The sequence below is a fragment of the Pseudonaja textilis genome, chromosome 1 (assembly GCF_049901715.1).
Source record: "Pseudonaja textilis isolate UNSWEBS1 chromosome 1, rPseTex1.2, whole genome shotgun sequence".
NCBI lineage: Eukaryota > Metazoa > Chordata > Lepidosauria > Squamata > Elapidae > Pseudonaja > Pseudonaja textilis.
In genome coordinates, this window is record NC_141990.1 from 100752815 (window position 1) to 100771563 (window position 18749).

An 18749-nucleotide genomic window follows, 5' to 3' on the forward strand; every position below is an offset into this window, starting at 1 on the left:
ATTTGCTTAATCACAGTTTATCAGATTAAGCCATAAATATGTCTAAGCACGGTTTACAGATCTCACTGGATGAGTACTTCTAACCTAAACTAAAATCAAACATATTATGGTTTAATGTGACGTGTAAACCAAGCTTCACAGTTGCTTTCAATGCCAAGCAACTGATCTAGCACATGCTGTTCATTATACAATGGGGGATATCCTATTTTTTTTCTCTCTCCTCTGTCACGTCTGATTTTATTGTGTTTCATTGTCATCTTTCTCTTGCCGGAATATTTCGTTTCCAAAATAAAGTCATCCGGCATGATTATTTTGCTCCTTCCTTTTTCCTTAGGGTCAGTGATTTTGGTCTAGTAAAAGCGTGCTCTGTCACAAAAGAGACTCTTCAGCTGAGAAAGATGTTGCTTCATTTCAAAGCCCTCAGCTGCTCTTTCAAAGAGGTTCTGCCATGTGACCTTGTGAATGGGCAGGAGGATGCCATCAACAGCTGACCTATCACAAGACCTAAATGGGGAAAAGTCAAAGCAAGGCTAATTTGTTAGTGCCCAGCTTCCTACTCTTGATGTCTGGAAACATTCTGACTAATACATCAGAATGTTCTTGTAATCTGCCATAATACTATAAGCCAGAGGCCCACAGACTTTGACCTCTCACAGATATTATAATAATAAGCTCTTTTCTTCAGCAGCACATGTTTCCTTGGGGCATTTCTTTTTCCTCTAACTATATATCCAAAGCATATGTTTTACCCAGAAACAAAGCATTTTATTCATTAGAGGAATCCTATAATGAGATTTCCTTTTAGGAGTCAGTTTTGTTTATTATCAGTGAAGAAGTTGGTATTGTTATCATACTGTAACAGTTCAGCTCCCAAATCTGAAGATTGTATTAAAATTATAGCAAAACTGTTCTCTAATGTACTTCAGATTAAGGCTTTGTTAACCATAGTTCATACACATACTTTTTAAAATCCAAGTCTTTATGACTCAGCTGTAAAATTCACACAAACACATACAGCCACTACACTCTTCCTTTTTTGTATCAGCAACACGGTGCAAAGTGCAGCAGGGAAAGAATAAATAAGGGTTTCCCCTGTCCAGTTAATGCCATGAGATAAGGAGAAGAAAATACAGTACTGTATAACTCAGTCTAATAATTCTACTAATACCATTCCCGTAACATCTCCATAAGTTGCTTCTATCACATCCATACGTTTCTCCATATATTATTATTTTTGGTTCTGAAATGTCTCACCCTTCTCTTTGGGGATTCTCATTAGATCCTCACTTATCCTGGACCCATTGGAGATTCTCATTAGATCCTGGACTTCATCTGTTTTGCAAATCACTCATCCATTCTCTTTATATGACAAAACCACACCAATGCACTTTTTATATTGGTCATTTGCAGGGGTGGTATTCTACTGGTTTGGACTGGTTCTATAGAACTGGTTGTTATGATTCTGCAGTTCTGAGAACTGGCAATTCATGCCCCTGGCTGGCCCCTCCCCTCCCCTCCTCCCAGTCAGTCCTTATCGTGCATGCCTGATATCACTGATTGCATTCTCCCCCGCCCAGTCACTCCTTAAGGTGTTTCTTTTTTCCTCCCAATGATCAGATGTTCTTTTTTTTTTTTTGGTAAATTTTATTTGTGTTTTCACAAAGAGAAAAAAAAAACAAATAAAACATCTTTTTTGAAAGTAGCGTAATCCCGGGTTACATTTCTTCGTACAGACACAAATTCAGGTTCATGCTCATTTTTATATTCTATTCCACATCTTATTACTATTTTACATTTTCTGCATAGCTTCTCCCCTCTTTTAATTTTCTCAATTTTATTTTAATTATCTCATCTCAATTCAAATCATTGTATTTATATTTTTTGTCTGTCCTGTTTCAATTATCTATTATCTTTTCTCATTAAACAAAATTTCTCCTGTAGTTACAGACTGGAGTATGACGCCTTTATATCTTTTCCCTAAAGTTGTAACATTCAATATAATACATAACTTCCATTCGGATTCTGCTTGGTACATTCTTAAAATACACACTGTATTCTTAAAAAAAGAAAAAAAAATATAAATGTATATAATTAAAACAACATTCCATTCCAATTCAATTCTATCATTAATATTAATATTCATTGAAGTCTTAACATCTTTAACATTACTTTTCAATTAAATATCATACTTCTATGGGAACAATTATAAGCTTTCCATAGTTAATTCCCCCCTTCACTTATATTTTATAAAACATTAACTAATTAAAATGTTACCGTTCCTTCCTAATTCAATTTTCTCATTTATTTTATTTCACTTATTTTATTCACAAACATTTCACTAAATTACACTAACTATTTTATCCCTCATTTTAATCATACGTTGTTTCCAATTTTCTAAAGTTATTTCTATTACTAATATAACAATACAATCTTATGTACCTTTACAGAATCCCTTTTTCAGTTAGATTTTCACTCATTATCTCTAAATAGGTCCCGTTTCTCTATATCTTGCTCCGGTCCCTTGTAACGTCTTTTCCTTTCCTTCTTCCCTCTCTTCTTCTCTCTCCCCCTTTTACCCCCTTGTCTCTCTACCTCTATTTCTCTCTTCTGTATTCCCCTTTTCTGTTGCTTTCCAGTATTATACTTCTCTTTCCCCCCTTTCCTTTTTCTTCCCCACATAAAATTGCTTGTTCATTAAAGATGGCTTCTTCTTTGTCCCAGTCTTCTTGTTTTGCAGTCGTTTCTTGTTGTTTCTCATAGTTCCAAATCTCCATTTCTAAGAATTGAAAAACGAAGCCAAAAGAACCCTTCCCTTCTTGTGCATCTTCTTTGTACTTTTTAAGTTCCATTTTAAATTCATCCAGAAGTGGTGCCATTGTATAAATTTTTAAACAACCACCCGATTGATTTTAGTCATTCAAATATAATAACCAAGAATCCAAAGATCACCAAATAATCCAAATACACGCAAGCTGTTTCTTTTTTGCTCTTTTTTTCACTTTTTCTTCCTGAGGTTACTATTTAGTTGCAAAGTTTCAGTTAAAATGTATCTTTTAGAAGTCTTGTTGAAGTTTTACTGTAGGTTCTTTTTAATTCCAGGCAGTCTCCTCCCTCTTCCAGATCCTGCCCTTATTCTTTTTCTCTCCCTTCCTGCTTATGAAAAAGAAAAATTTTAATGTCCAGAAATCTTTATTATCCCTTTGGCATTTTGTTTTATTTTCAGCTTAATTGCCTATTGATGTCAAAGCGGATTTTTCCGATTTCTTATTTAAGTCTCTTAGTTGTCAGTATAGGGAAGGAGAGAGAAGGAAAAAAAAGCCAAACCTTTCCCTTTTCATTTTCCTTCGCTGCTTCCGACTCTTCTTTGGGAGCAATGTTATTTTTTGTAAGTTTAAATTCTTAGTTGTTGCTTTTACAATTTAACCCGGTCAGCCAAAACTTTCACTTCTTATCTTCCTCTTGCACATTCTTTTCCGGTCGAGTTCTCCTTTGTGGTGGCCATTTCTGACCACCGCTGCAACTGCCTTCGGGAAAGGGAGTAATGGCCAGCTGTGGAGGAGAGATGCAGCTCTCCTCAACCCTGCTGGCGGTCTCCCCCCACTTCACCACCTCTACGGGGTGGCTTAGCCCCGAAACCAGCCGGCTTGGGGTGCTCCAGCGGCGAGCTCAGACAGAAACCGCACACGATCGCGGATTTCTGTCTGTCGCCGAAGCCCTTCAAACCGGAAGTCCAATGATCAGATGTTCTGATGATCAGCTGAGCCAGGATCCCCTTCGCTGTCTTACTGCTTCACCCAGGAGGCAAAAGGGCGCATGGGGTGTGTATGGGCTGCACCCCCCCGTGCTCCATTTTTTGGCCTCCTGGGCCTCAGGGAAGCCGCAAAAAAAGCCTTCCCCAGGAGGCTTCCCGAAGCTCAGGAGGCCAAAAGGCGGAGTATGGGGAGGTGCTGCGTGGCCCCCTTATGCTCCGTTTTTTGCCTTCCTGGGCCTCAGGGAAACTTCCTGAGAGCAAAAATGCCCTCCCCAGGAGGCTTCCCTGAAGCTTAGGAGCCCAAAAGGTGGGGTGCAGGGGGGTGGGGGAGGGTCTGCAAAAAAAGCCATGCCCACCTAGCCACACCCACAGAATCAGTTGTAAAAATATTTGTATTCCACCTCTGGTCACTTGCTTTTGTATTAAATCCACTCATTCATTTCAGCTGCCTAGAGATGCCCCATGTCAAGTTAGGCTGCAAAAATTTAATATTTTTTAATTTATCACATGCAAACTAAAAAAGTAAGTCATTCCAACTGTATTTATCTTACTTTTTTGGTCCTCCTGATATACCCAACTCTCACTTCCATGAAACAGAACGGGCAAAACCACAATTCTATCCATACCAATTTTCACTTCTTTCAACATTCATCCTCAAAATATATACACGCTATTTGTTATTTTGCACTTGTATGTCTTAAAATTTCTTCATACATGGTCCCTCTTTTAGTAAATATTCTACAAGATGCACACATTTATCTATTTTTCCCCCCATTTGGTTATAGCTTGCAATTGCTCACTTTAGTTTCCTTGTCAAATAACCTTTGATATTTTCAGAGCCATGATCCTTGTTGCAACATACAATCTATCTAACATTTTCTGGAAATAATCCAAGTCCACAGCATCATATGCATATACATGTACTTTTTAAAACAACCGTAAGCCTCCTCAAGGAGGCAAATGACAAACAGCACGTCACTATGTCATGACACAAATCCAGTGAATTTAGCTAATTCAGTCCAGTGTTGGTGCAAAAACATGAAGTTTGCATTATTATGCCACTGTATGCATGTTATTATTTTTTTATTTTCTTGTCTAGCTGTGCTATGTATGTAAACAATGCACCACAAACATAATCAAAAGCACCCTTTATACATTTCTTTATAAATACATTAAATATGCAAAGGAAAAAATATTCTTATATCCTGCTCAATATTGACCCATATTTAAGGCATTCCATTTATTATCACACATGATTTATTTACATATTGCTCATTGCATTCAACAATGAAACTTCAACTATAGATATACACAGTCTCACATTCATACATTACCTCCTGCAGAACAAAACTTGGTTTGTACACCCTCTGCATAACAAACATTGCATTTCTGAAATTGTGCTCGTTCTCACACTTTGTACCCTTTTGAATAATGTTCTGCCAAACAAGCTCCCAGGTATGTTTAGCAAACTAATATATAATTGTTGTGTTCCTCTAGTTCTATAGAGAACAATGGCTTTCTTTCAGTCATGACGCACAGATGCAGTCTCCATGCATATTTAACAGGTTACACAATCACTCCATAAGCAGACCACATCCATATTTGAATTGATCCAGATACATTAGCTACATCTGAAACCTTATAGTTTTTCTTAGGTTTTACAACATTTATGTTTTCTTCTTTAGCTATTTTTCTTGGGCACTAATCTTTCCAGAGTTTGCTTCTTCAATACATCACTAGAATTCCCATACAAACTCTAAAACTTCTACCATTGCCTCATTTTTCCCTCCCAAATAATTTATCACTCTTATTTTTGATTCTATTCGCTTTGCTGGAGGTTCCTTCTTTAGCCCTCTTCACCCAACTTTCCCAACAATATTTGATTTCCATTATTATGCATTTTTACCTATTTTAATTTTTCCATGCTCTTTGACCACATCTCTGTATTATGTACTAGTATGTTTCATCCTCAATGTATATATGTATTTGTCATCCACATTTTAAGTGGATGAAGTCTTCTATTTCAAGTTTTCATAATTCCACCCATTTTTCTGGCATTCTGTAACAGTTGTTCTCAACCTGTGGCTCATGGACCCCTGGAGGCTGTGATGTCACAATGGGTCCATGAAAGCTTGAAGAAATGTTATGATTTAAATCTTGATTTAAGTTTTGGGGGACCATGATCATGTTCCGTGGCCACAAAAAGTATTTAAAGGGGCTCTGTGATGAAGAAAAGGTTGAGAACCACTGCTTTATATCAGTATTTTATTCTTTTCACCCAATTCAAGCTATCTTGCACATCCTCTTTTCTTATGTCAACCTTTCATTCATTCTGTTAGGAGATTAATATACTTTCTAATGCTTGTATCCCTTCCCACAGTGTTGTACTTTTCTTCCAGATTGTTTCACTTTTTTTCTGACTGCTCCAAATTTAAAACTTCTTTTGAAGATACATTTTTTGTGTGGAATGGCTTCAATCTTGAAAGACATAACAATCTTGGTTAACATTTACTTATTGTGACCCCTCATGCTAGTACATAAGAGTTACTTCATGCAAATTAAATGTAATGCTAATTGAACTCTTACTGATCCTATCCTTATTGCAATGGAAATTAACACTGCCTCATTATTTAACTTCTAGGTTAATTGTATTGTTCAGACTCTATCAAGTAATACATTGCATCCCAAAGAGCAGGCACACAGGCCCATCCCTATATTACTATATGCTGCTAAGATTCATTTCATACTTTCTGAGATGCAACTCAGTCTTTCAGTCATAATTAAACCTTCATTTCCCTGCATGCATTGATCAGGTCCACTGCATAAGATCAGGCCATCTTCATTCAGATCTATTATACCTGAGTCCATTTTTTTTTATTTTCACAGGTAGTTAATGCACTTATTTTTCTAAAAAAAAACCCCAATAACCCATTAATTCATGCTTATTAACATTTATTCCTTTACATACCAAATCCCAATTTGGTATATGCCATCATTTTTACCAGATGATATTGTAAATATTAGCTTCTATTGCCTAGCATGGCTTTAATTGATGGGGACTTTCACAATGTTTTACTATTTACTACATAGGTACTACATAGGTACTAAATACTTTGCTTCCTAAGATAGAAAAGTTTGTGCCCATGTCAGATCAAATCAAAACTTTACTGAAGGCATTGACTAGAAATCCAACATCAGATCCAATGCAAGAAATATTAATAAACTAATATTAAAAGGCTCAACTATTTCCATACATAAACAAGGTTAACTCTGCAGATAGCCAGTCTGACCTGTGATTATAAACTACCTACAGCATATCCATGTTGCAAAGTTGCAACATTTTGATGCAGCTTAGGCAACTTTAGATTTTATCAACTGTAGGGTAATTTACATTCAGATTTTTAAAAAATTGTACAAAAAGGCCCATTTAGAAAAAAAATTCTATGGGTTCAATGATACTTGATCTACATGAATAGTGACTTTACAATCCTGGGATGTTTTAAAGCTGCCTTCCAAGATGCACAAGGAGAAATTTAAAACAAGCCCTGGAAAAGGCCCATCTATAATTGGAGCATGTAACTGAGTAGAAATGTTTTCCAGGTGTGAGCAAAATTTCTGTATTTCTCTTAATGGTTGGGATATATTTTTCCTATGGCTTAACTTGTTTTGTAACTCTGTCTCTCCAATCTGTTCTCAAATTATTTCTTGGCCCTGCTTGTGCCACCACACACACACACACACACACACACACACACTTATTTATTTATGCCAATTGCTTACAAGATAATAAGTATAAGTAAAAACATAGTCATGAATACATGGATACATAGAAGAAAAATAAAAAATAAAAGAAACAATAGGACAAGGATGGTAGGCATGCTGGTGCACTTATGCAGGCACCCCTCTTAGGAAAGGGGTGAAGTAGACAGTCTAAGGTTAAAGTTTTTGGGGTTTGGGGAAGAAACCACAGAGTTAGGTAGAGTATTCCAGACACTGACCACTCTGTTGCTGAAGTCGTATTTCCTGCAAACAAGTTTGGTGCAATTAACCTCGAGTTTGTATCTATTGCTTGCTCTTGTGTTGTTATGGTTGAAGCTGAAATATTCATTGACAGGTAGGGCGTTGCAATGTATGATTTTATGTACTATACTTAGATCGGACTGAAGGCGGCGTAGTTCTTGATTTTCTAGGTCCAGAATTTCGAGTCTGGTGGCATAAGGTATTCTGCAACGAGTAGAGGAGTGGGGAACTCTTCTTGTGAAATATTTCTGGACTTTCTCAACTGTGTTAATATCAGATACGTAATGTGGGTTCCAGACTGATGAGCTGTATTCGAGTATTGGTTTAGCAAATGTTTTGTATACACTAGTTATTAGTGTAACATTAGCAGAGAAAAAGCTACATAAGATTAGGTTAACAACTCTTAATGCCTTTTGGGCTATGTAGTTACAGTGGGCTCTAGCACTTAGATCATTAGAGATGAGTACTCCAAGATCTTGACAGAGTTTGGATCATCAACAAGGTCTTGACTATTCAGCCTGTATTTTATTTTCTATTTTTTTTGCCAATATGTAGGACAGAGCATTTATTTGTTGAGATTAGAGGTTGCCATTTGTTTGACCATTCTGATACATAGTTGAGGTCTTTTTGAAGGGTAGAAGTATTGTCTGTGGTGTTGAATAGCTTTACATCATCAGCGAAGAGAATGCAGTTGCTCTTGATATAATCACAGAGGTCATTTATGTAGAGTATGAAAAGAGTTGGTCCTAGAACACTGCCTTGGGGGACACCACTGTTGACAGGTACAGAATTTGATAGGACGCTCCCAATTTTGACCATTTGTTGTCTGTTTGACAGGAATGCTTCTATCCAGTTATGCAGTTGTCCAGAAATACTATAAGATTTTAGTTTTAGGAGTAGTTTGTCATGCACCACTGAATCAAAGGCTTTACAGAAGTCTATGTAGATTGGGTCTATTGCTTTGCCCTGATTGAGTTGTGTAGTCCATATGTTTTTGCAGTGTAAGAGTTGCAGATTACATGATAGTTTTTTCCTGAAACCAAATTGTTTATTAGAGAGTAGGTTGTTTGTTTCTAAGTGGAGGATGATGGATTGGTTAATAATTGATTCCATGACTTTACAGATGACGCAGCATAAAGAGATTGGTCTGTAATTTTCAATTAGGCTGGGGTCTCCCTTTTTGAAGATGGGGATGACCGTGGCTAGTTTTGTCAAGGAGCTGGTCCTGAAAGATTTTTCAAAAATTATGCTTAGAGGTTCGGCTATGGCAGTGGATAGCTTTTTAAAGAAGTCGGCACATATGCCATCCAGTCCAATAGATAGAGATGGTTTTAGATTGCGTAGTGCTTTTTCAACATTGTCTTCTGTAAAATCGATACGTATTACATCATTGTAGTTGTCTGTGGTTCGACTAGGAAATACTGGGCATGATCCATTGCTGTTTACAAATACTGAGCCAAAGAATGTGTTAAAGAGGTTGGCTTTAATAGTGTCGCTGTTGCAGTCTTAACCATTAGGTCCTTTCAGGGGTGGGATTGACATTGAGTCTTTTAGTTTGTTGTTTACAAAATTATAGAAAGCGCGTGTGGAATTGGTGCGTAGAAGGTTTTCTTCTTGTTTAATGTGATAATTGGTGCATTCAGTTTTTATCTGGTGGCATAAATTTTTGTATCAGCTTTTGAAGTTGGCAACGTGACCAGATTTGTTTTTCCATCAAAGTGATTTCTTTTTGGATTGAAGCTTCCTTATTGTTATGGGTAATTTGTTTTTTCTGGTTTTGGGAGTTGTTAATGGTACATATAGTTTGATGACTCTTTTGACTTCAAGTAAAAATACGTTGTAATGGTTTTCTACAGTATTGCATCCAGTGAATAGAAATTGCCAATCAAGGGATGAGAGATCGTTGTTTATAAGATCATAGTTGCCTTTTTTGAAGTTATAATTGGGGATTCCATCATTGTGATGATTTTTGTGTGGGCATATGTTGAGACAAAAGTCAATCAAGTTGTGGTCACTGTTGCATAATTTGTATTTCGTAAATTGAATTCAAACTATTGCAAAAGATGAGATCGAGGAAGTTGTTAAGTCTAGTGTTGTTGGTTACTAGTTGTTCTAGTCCCAGATTTGTTACTGCTTTGTAGAAGGTTGCATGTGTGGATTCAGTTGTACATTCGTTAAGGGTCCAGTTAATATGAGGTAAATTGAAGTCACCAAGAAAGATAAAAGCGTGTGGGCAGGATGCTGCCCATGTTAGTAGTGTATTTAGCTTGTTTGCATGTTCAATGTCATAATCAGAGGCTCTTGATTATGCGGCATTTGATGTAAGGGCTGTGCAAGTATGGACTGGCACAACTGGGCCAATGTGCCATAAGCATAACAAAAGCCCAGTTTTACTCCAAGTGTACCCATGCTATTCTATTTAAGTCAGGATCTCTCATTGGAGACTTACCCTGTATGTCAACATATTTGCCAGTTTCACATGTTGTCCCAATCACATACATGTGCAGCATATCAAGACACAGGGTGTGTGCATACATGCCATATGCATGCCACTAATGTGAGGAATTTTAACCTTTAGTTCAGGGGTGTCGAACTTACAATGACTTAGCATCATCATGTGACATATCACAACTTTCCCCCCTTTACTAAACTGGAGGTGGGCATGGCCAGCACAATGAGGTATCCAGCTCACGGGCGGTGAGTTTGACACCCCTGCTTTAGATGGAAGAGAAATGAGATCTTTTCTCCTTAGTAAATCCACTGGTATTTTTCCTCAGAAATATGCCTCATATTTGACAGTCTATGTTGACTGATTACTGCATAAAATTTGAGAAAACAATATTTGGAATTATTTAAATTACATAAATATCATAAGCACTCATAAAATAAACACACTTGTGTATATTTTTCTTCTTCCTCCCCCCCCCTCAAATATTTTACTTGTAATAAGTTTATTTTCATTATTTTAATATAGAATATCTCACTGACTGTAGTTGGTAAAGTATCCTTTTACCACATTTATCCTTTAGCATATTTCAGAAGATTTTGTTCCATTGTTTTCTGAACAATTCAAAACTCTCCCATGACTGCAGCTGGCCAGTTCTTGGCAAATAGAACACAGCAAGCATCTACTAGTGCAACTTTCCTCAATTTCATAACTCAAAAAGTTTGAAATGAGAGCCTTCAGAATTTTCAGTCTGGCAGGAGTTCTCCCCGTGGGGAATTCTGGCACTCCAGTCTTGGCTTGTCTGTGGAGCAAAGACTGGGAACGGACAGACTCAAGTGTTTAAATAAGAATTAGGTTCTTCATGAATTCATAGACTCATCTATGTAGGACTTTTGACAACAACACGGAAGTGGGTTGTTCTTGCGTTCTTCTTGGTTGTGTCTTCATTTTCCAGTTCTAGCCTATAGCCCTAACTGTAGAGAAGACATAGCAATCCCAAAACAATCCAAGGGAGGCAGGTACTAACTCCCCAGTGCTGTTAATTACTCTGATTGGTACTTTCTTATATTTTCCATGCAGTTTTACAGATGCAGCATAACAATTTACAGAAGGAAAAGGGAATCTGTAAAAGAGGTATTAGTAGGTTTCTAAATGCTTGCGAGCATCAATTTCTTTGTAACTATAATGTGGGCTTTTGCCATTAGCAGGTTCTCAGTACAATCTACGTATTGTCCACTTTTAGAGATAGAAAAGTTAAAGCCTTAGTATAGCAAAGGAGCTGATTTGGTTTCCCACAGCACACAAACAACAAACAAAAAAGATATTTTATTGAATGTAATATGTTTTATTTAATGTAATATGTTGTACAAATCCAATTGTGATCCTATTTGGATACAAATGGCAAAAAAGTCACAGAAAGGTATGAAAGACAGCCTTTTCTATGAGAATGAAGCATGTGTAATCAGTTTGGCAATTCTGAGTGTACTGATGTGATGATCGATTTGGATAAAGACTTGAGAATAAAAAAAAAAGCCAGCACTAATATTTCTTTTTGGAGAAATATAAGCATTTAAGGTATTCATTGCTGATTTAGAGAAGGGAAACTTTGACCTTGCTGACAACAGCAAAGGCATTAAGAGTGTAGTTAGGCTGCCATCTGCTGGTCACAAACAGTTTCTGAAAATCTAAAATACAGAAGCAAGACAGATGCTGGGCAATTACTCAAAATACTTCTGCTTTAGTTAATGTACCCTGTGGTCCCTAAAAGGTTGTCCTCTTTCCACTACACTCATTGGGAATTTATATCCTATCACTATATAAGCAGTATAGTAGACCACCTGCAATATGTGGAAGAAAGCAAATATTAGAGAAGGAGATGCAAAAAAGCCAGTGTGAAAGAAAGAACCCACCTAATTTGGCTCCAATTCTTCTAACCATGCCATCACAACAGATTTCTCATGCAATAATGTTTCCCTTGACAAACATTTACCCTAACTATTAATGCATGATAACCCTAGATTCATGTGCCTTCCATTGCGCTGGAATTGATAACAATCTGACAATAACAATGCTCACTGGAAAAGATCCAGTCAGTCTTGAACAATGAACTGAAACACACAAGATGAAATTGAATAGAAAGAGACCTAAACTCCTACATCTGGGAAGATAAAAAAGCGTGGTGTGTGTGTGTGTGTGTGTGTGGGTAGAAAGAGACAAATAGAGGACATGGAGAACCTGACTTGACAGTAATGAAACAGATTCAGATGTTACAATAATCACAAGTTAAACACAAGCTAATAGTGCAATGCAACCATTAAAAGCAAATACTATTGTAGTTTAGAATGCATTAATAGGAATCTGAAGTCCAGACCACCCGAAAATAACTGTTACACTCTAATCCACAGATCCTACTTCAAGTAGTATTTAGTTCTGGGAATAGTATCTGAAAAAAAACAACATTATTGAACAAGGATTAAGTTCAAAGAAGGGTTACCAAAATGGAAATTCAGCAAAAAAAAATATGCTGTTCACTATGCTGCTCTGAAGAAAGGAAAAGATGAGAGATAGCAAAAACTGTGAAGATGTCTCCTCCACTGCCCCCAGCATAGAGAAGTAGATATGATCCCAAGGATAGAGCTTCCTAGAGGCTTTGATCTTAGAATATCCTTTACCTAATCTTACTGAAAAAGTATTAGCAATGCAATTATACTGGTCAGAGGATACGACTTATGAAATAGAGTTCTACTCTTCCATCTACTGTTTCCTGAGAGAAGACTGTCAAAGCTTCATGGGTCTTCATCCTTTTCCAGTTTTTCAAGCAAATAGATATTATTTGGCCACCTCAGCCAAACTTTGGGACTACATTTTGTGCTGCCAGGCCTTATGAGTTTGATAACAAAGAGAATTGCTTTTCAGTTCTTTATTCAAGCTTTTTTTCTGAAGGATTAACTATGTAAAGCAGATTGGTTGCAGATGCTCCCATGGTACAACTGACCAGAAAGAATTAAATTTAAACTTATCCATGACATGCTGTTTTGGCTTAAATTTAATGTCTTTGGAAATTAGATGATTTGGTCAATTGCCCATTTTCAGATGCTGCCACAACATACTAAGCATACCTCATTTATTTAGTTAAGGTTGCTATAGAAAAACATTTCCATATTTCATGTTAACCTCCTGGGGATTGTGTGTTAATTACATTTAATGCAGTCTTCCTTCTCAATGACAAAGATTAAGCAAATTGCATTTCCCCTTCACTTTAACTCCTTCATATGAACATGGATTCAGTCATTGTGCTAAACAATGCTGTAGTTGTATAAATGTAGTTGTGTAAATGTTGTATAAATCTTTCCAGCGGTGGCTTATTTAGTAAATCATGGTTCATCAAACCACAGTTTTAGTACAATTAATGAAGTAGTACAAACTAAAGATGCCAAGTGTGGGAAAACAAGACCAGGACCTTCCAATTTTTGCAAACAAAAAACAGTCTTCACTAACTTTGTACAAGAAGTATTAGTAATGTTTCCAACCAGTATGATATTGGTTGGAAACAAACTTGAAGCTTGAAAGAATCCTGAACTGTAATCAAAACAGTTGTCAGAGCTAAAGAACTTCTTGGATGACAAGTGAAACCTTCAAAGAAAAACCAGAAAGCCCCAGTTGCCTCATGAAAAACGGCCTTTGGGTGTAGTCAAAACAAGCTTGCAAGACAGCTGGTTGACAGGACAGAGAAACTGCCTTGCAAAAATGCAAGAGATTTCTTTTTCAAAACCTAGATTTTAAGAGAATAGAGTTTCTAGATTTATAATGTTACTCTCTCAGTAGCTGATAAGCTGTTTGGCCAGGTTGTGGGGAACTCCTGGTTACAAACAAGGTTCAGCTGTATCCAGTTTTCTCCTGGAAATAAAAAGGAAAACTAGAACTACAGGAAAGGAGCATTGCCTGTACTAGGCCGAAGTGTCCAGTATGTGCTAAGCTGACCCCATCCCCTATTTGTCACCTGACTGACACTCACAGAAGAGTGATATGAAATGCATCAGATTTTAATTGCCTTGACATTGCTGCCAGTTATTTTAAAACCAGTTCGGCTAAAAATAACTTAAGCCTTTTCTCACAAATGGGCTGGGGTCAAAATGAAGTCAATTTTATGGGGATACAGTGCAATAAAAAATGCCACGGCATGTTTGTATTCTGATCAGAGTGAAATTATTCATCTCAATAGACTGCCAGCACAATTTATTAATGTTTTTTTTATAGATTACCCAACAGATACTGGGAAATTACAGATTATAATTTAGAAACAGATTCACAATTTCCAATCTGTCAGCTGGCTTAGAAACATTATATATTCAACCTTCAACAGCTCCCTTTCTCTTCTAAGTTCTTAACAAGCATTCTTTGGAATCAAAGGAACAAAACTGAGACAATGAAATGGAGATTTTTCAGATTACATTGTTAAAACGGGGCTTGCTTGTGACTTAATACAATTTAGCCAGAATGGTTTGTAAACCAATAAACTATGTTTACAACTGAATATGTATATACTGTAAACCCATTAGTTTAACTCACAAGGAAATCATGTACCGTGTTTCTCATATAATAAGGCTGGGTCTTATTTTCTTTTGAACCCCGAAAAAATGGCTAGGACGTCTTTTCGGAGGTGAATTAATTTCTTTCTCTCCCCCCCACCGCGCACCCTGGCCTAGGGTGACCCACCGGCAGCTATGCCTTGCCACCAGACATTCCTAACGGCCAATCATGGTGGAGCGCGGAGGGCTCCCTTACCCCCACCAAGCGCTGAAAACCCAGGTCAGCGGGCAGGCGAGGATGTCTGCTGGCAGCGTTTCAGCCGCTTCTCAGGCCTCTGTAGCTTTCACGGTTCCCACTGGTGCTGGCGCCTCTCTTGCCAGCGCCGTCTCCAACAACAGCGTCTGAGTCGTTCCTGCTTTTCCTCTGACCCCGTAACAGGAAAAAAAAAACATTTTGAGGTACCTGGGAGCGCTGCGTGCTGTGTTTTAGGTTAATCCCGAGCGGCTGGGTGGGCGTGAGAAGAGCTGAGTGAGCTCTCTACTGCTGCTACCCTCGGTGCTCCAGCCTTGGGCTCTGCAAGTTTGCAAAAGTCCCGGTGCCCAGCCTGTTCCTGCATTCCAAGTGCCCAGGCCGAGCTGCAGCTGTCCCTCTCTCACCAGTGCCATCTCCAATAACAGCGGCAGCAGTGGTGGGAACTGTGGAAGTTACAGAGGCGGCTCCCCCATCTGAGAAGTGGATGAAACGCTTCCACGGTTCCCGCTGCTGCTGCTCTTGTTGGAGATGGCGCTGGTGAGGGACAGCTGCAGCTCAGCCTAGGCACTTGGAATGCAGGAATGGGCTGCGCACCGGGACTTTTGCAAACTTGCAGAGCCCAAGGCTGGAGCACCAAGGGTAGCAGCAGCAGAGAGCTCGCTCGGCTCTTCTCACGCCCACCCAGCCGCTCGGGATTAAACCAAAACGCAGTGCGCAGCGCTCCCAGGTACCTCAAAATCTTTTTTTTCCTGTTGTTATGGGGACAGGGGAAAAGTGGAAGCAACTCAGACACTGTTGTTGGAGATGGCACTTGCGAGAGAGGCGCCAGCACCAGTGGGAACCGTGGAAGCTACAGAGGCCTGAGAAGTGGTTGAAACGCTGCTGGACATCTATGCCGATGCTATCCGCCTGCTGTCCCGGGTCTGTAGCAAAGGCGCTTGGTGGGGGTAAAGGAGCCCTTCGTGCTCCACCCTGATTTTTAGGAGCGGCTAATGGTGAGGCGTAGCTGCCCACAGGGCACTCCTAATGGCAAGTTCCCCCCCTGCCTTCCCCCCAATTTCGCATGTTTTAAACTAGGCCTAAATTTGGGGGGAGGGGCTTAATTTCATTTTATGCCTAGAAAACATGCTGGGTCTTCCTATTGGGTGGGGGCGTATTGTTGGAGAAACACAGTAGTAATCTGTGGGATTGTTGCGATTGATGTGGACTAATAAAATGAAGTCAGCTAATAGGTACTACTGTGAGAAACCAGCCTTTGTAGTTTCTTAACGACACATTGTGGAAACCTACACAACTGATTGCAGCAAATAGAATTCTTTATTGGCCGCATAAGGAATTTTTCTCGAGTGCATGAGCTCTTATTGCACATACAAGCAGCAAGTTATAAATCATCATAAATGATAAGAGACAACACTCATTGATAGTCATAAGATACTAAATAAAACCCATCAATATCAATAAGATACAAATGTGTTATTAAAACAGATCCAAATCGATCCAATCGCAAAACATCTTCACCTTCGCAATGGTAAAAATACCTAGAAATTTGCAAAAAATACCGGTGTTGTAGGACTAGTGTAGAGGGGAAAAAAATCTCGCAAACAGGCAAACCTCTTCTTGACAACGAAGCTGCAGGTTTGGAAGGAAACTAATTTTTTAAAAAACCCACACCTTCTCCCACCCACTATTATGATGTCACCTGAAAACGATCACACCTGTTTCGGCGTTCTTTCGAACTCTCCCGCCGGACCCTCCCCCAGCCAATCGGGCGAAGAGAGGACCCGTCGGCTCAGCCAATCCCACTCGGAGCCGGCCTAGGACCCGGAAGCGCCCCTCGCCACTGCGACGTCACAATGGTTGCGATGGCGCTTGCGCAGTGACACGTCGCCTTCCTTGTGAGGAGTGTCGGCTTTGCCGGAGCGAAGCGGGGCAGGGGGCGGGGCGGGGGAGCAAAGCGTGAACTGGTGCCGAGAGCGGCCGGCGGGGCGGGCGGGCGGGCGGCTGGGCGAGCGAGCCAGCCAGCGAAGGCTGCTTGCTCTTCCCGCTCCTCCTCCCTCCCTCATTCTCGCGGGATCCTCCTTGCAAGAGGCCGCCGCTGGGGCTGCTTGAAAGAGCGAGCACGCAAGCCGAGCGGGGGGGCGGGGCGTGCGGGCAGCCATGGCCGGGCAGCAGTTCCAGTACGATGACAGCGGCAACACTTTCTTCTACTTCCTCACCAGCTTCGTAGCCCTCATCGTTATCCCCGCCACCTACTACCTGTGGCCGCGGGACCAGCACGCCGGTGAGTACCTCCTGTATCCCGCCCGGCGTTTCCCTTCGGGGGTGGTGCTGGCAGGCCCGGCGCCTCGAACTTGCCTCTAGCCTGGCCTCGAGAAAGGGACGCGGGGTGGGGGGTCCCCTTCCCCCCTGCTCTCTTCCCCGCCGAGCATTGAAGGGCCCGTGGCCCTTCGCTTCCTCCGCTCCCCCTTCCCCGGTGCTGCTTCTCCTGCCCCTTCCGAGCAGGTGGGAAATCTCAGGTTAGTCGAGGAGTTCGGGCTCGGCTTGGAGTAACACCTTGCAGGTTTATCTCCTACTCTTCGTGCCGTGGAGGCAGTTGGTTCTTGGTGGAGCCATGGTTAATTCAGCCCCTGGTTCTCATGCTAAGTAACTATTGGGGGAGGGAAAGAGCAGGACCCATACCTGAGAGGAATCCCACAATGTAAAGGTAGTCCTCGACTTTTTATTTTTATTTATTTGTTTTGTCAAGCATGCATTTAATAATACATATATGTGTGTGTGTGTGTTTTCTTAAGTTTTCCAGGGTACTTATGTGTATGGTATTCAGCTTTGTTCTGGCATTTTCCCACATTATTATAGTTGTGCTTTTAAAGTTGTAGCAACGTTTTGGCAGAATCTCATCTGCCATCATCAGGCTTCTGTATAGTGTTTGTGTGTGTGTGTGTGTGTGTGTGTGTGTGTGTATGTATGTATGTATGTATGTATGTATGGCATTCGGCTTTGTTCGGGTATTTTCCCACATCATTGTAGTTGTGCTTTTAAAGTTGTAGTTCTGCCGAAACGTTGCTACAACTTTAAAAGCACAACTACAATGATGTGGGAAAATACCCGAACAAAGCTGAATGCCATATATGTATGTATGTATGTATGCATGCATGCATGGCATTCAGCTTTGTTCGGGTATTTTTCCACGTCATTGTAGTTGTGCTTTTAAAGTTGTAGCAACGTTTCGGCAGAATCTCATCTGCCATCATCAGGCTTCTGTATTGTGTTCGTCTGTGAGTCAGACTTTTACAGTGGTTTCAGATTTAAATTTGGGGCAGCCTATTGCTGTGTCAGAATGGTTTTTTCTTCACCTTGATTGGTTGGGAGTCTTGGTATGTATGTATGTATATATGTGTGTGTGTGTATATATGTATGTATATGTGTATATATGTTTTCTTATATATACATATATATATATATATATATGTATGTATGTATATATGAGTGTGTGTGTGTGTATATGTATGTATATATATATCCCTGATTATTAATACATGAAATAGATACGAATAAAAGAGAGCATTAAGATGGGGATGGTAGGAACATTGGTGTGCTTATGCATGCCCCTTATGAACTTGCAACAGTTTATTTAGCAAACATTCGAAGTTATACTGCGGGGTTAAAAAAAGTGACTCATGACCATATTTTCTCACTCGTGGCCTTTTGCAGTGTCCCCATGGTCATTGTGATTTACATTTGGGTGCTTGA

At 39.6% G+C, this 18749-nt stretch overlaps 1 protein-coding gene across 2 annotated transcripts in view; it reads left to right on the top strand.

The window, feature by feature from the left end:
* Positions 1–17131: 17131 nt before the first annotated feature.
* The window catches only part of SEC63 (SEC63 protein translocation regulator), a 42907-nt gene continuing 41289 nt past the window's right edge, over positions 17132–18749 (top strand). The window contains exon 1 of one of the 2 annotated variants that reach the window (XM_026726648.2): positions 17132–17280. In XM_026726648.2, the coding sequence (XP_026582433.1) occupies positions 17157–17280 (124 nt within the window). In that variant the 5' untranslated portion in view covers positions 17132–17156. Of the gene's footprint in view, positions 17281–17495; positions 17704–18749 lie in introns of those variants that run through there. The other variant, XM_087913452.1, reaches the window with a different exon arrangement.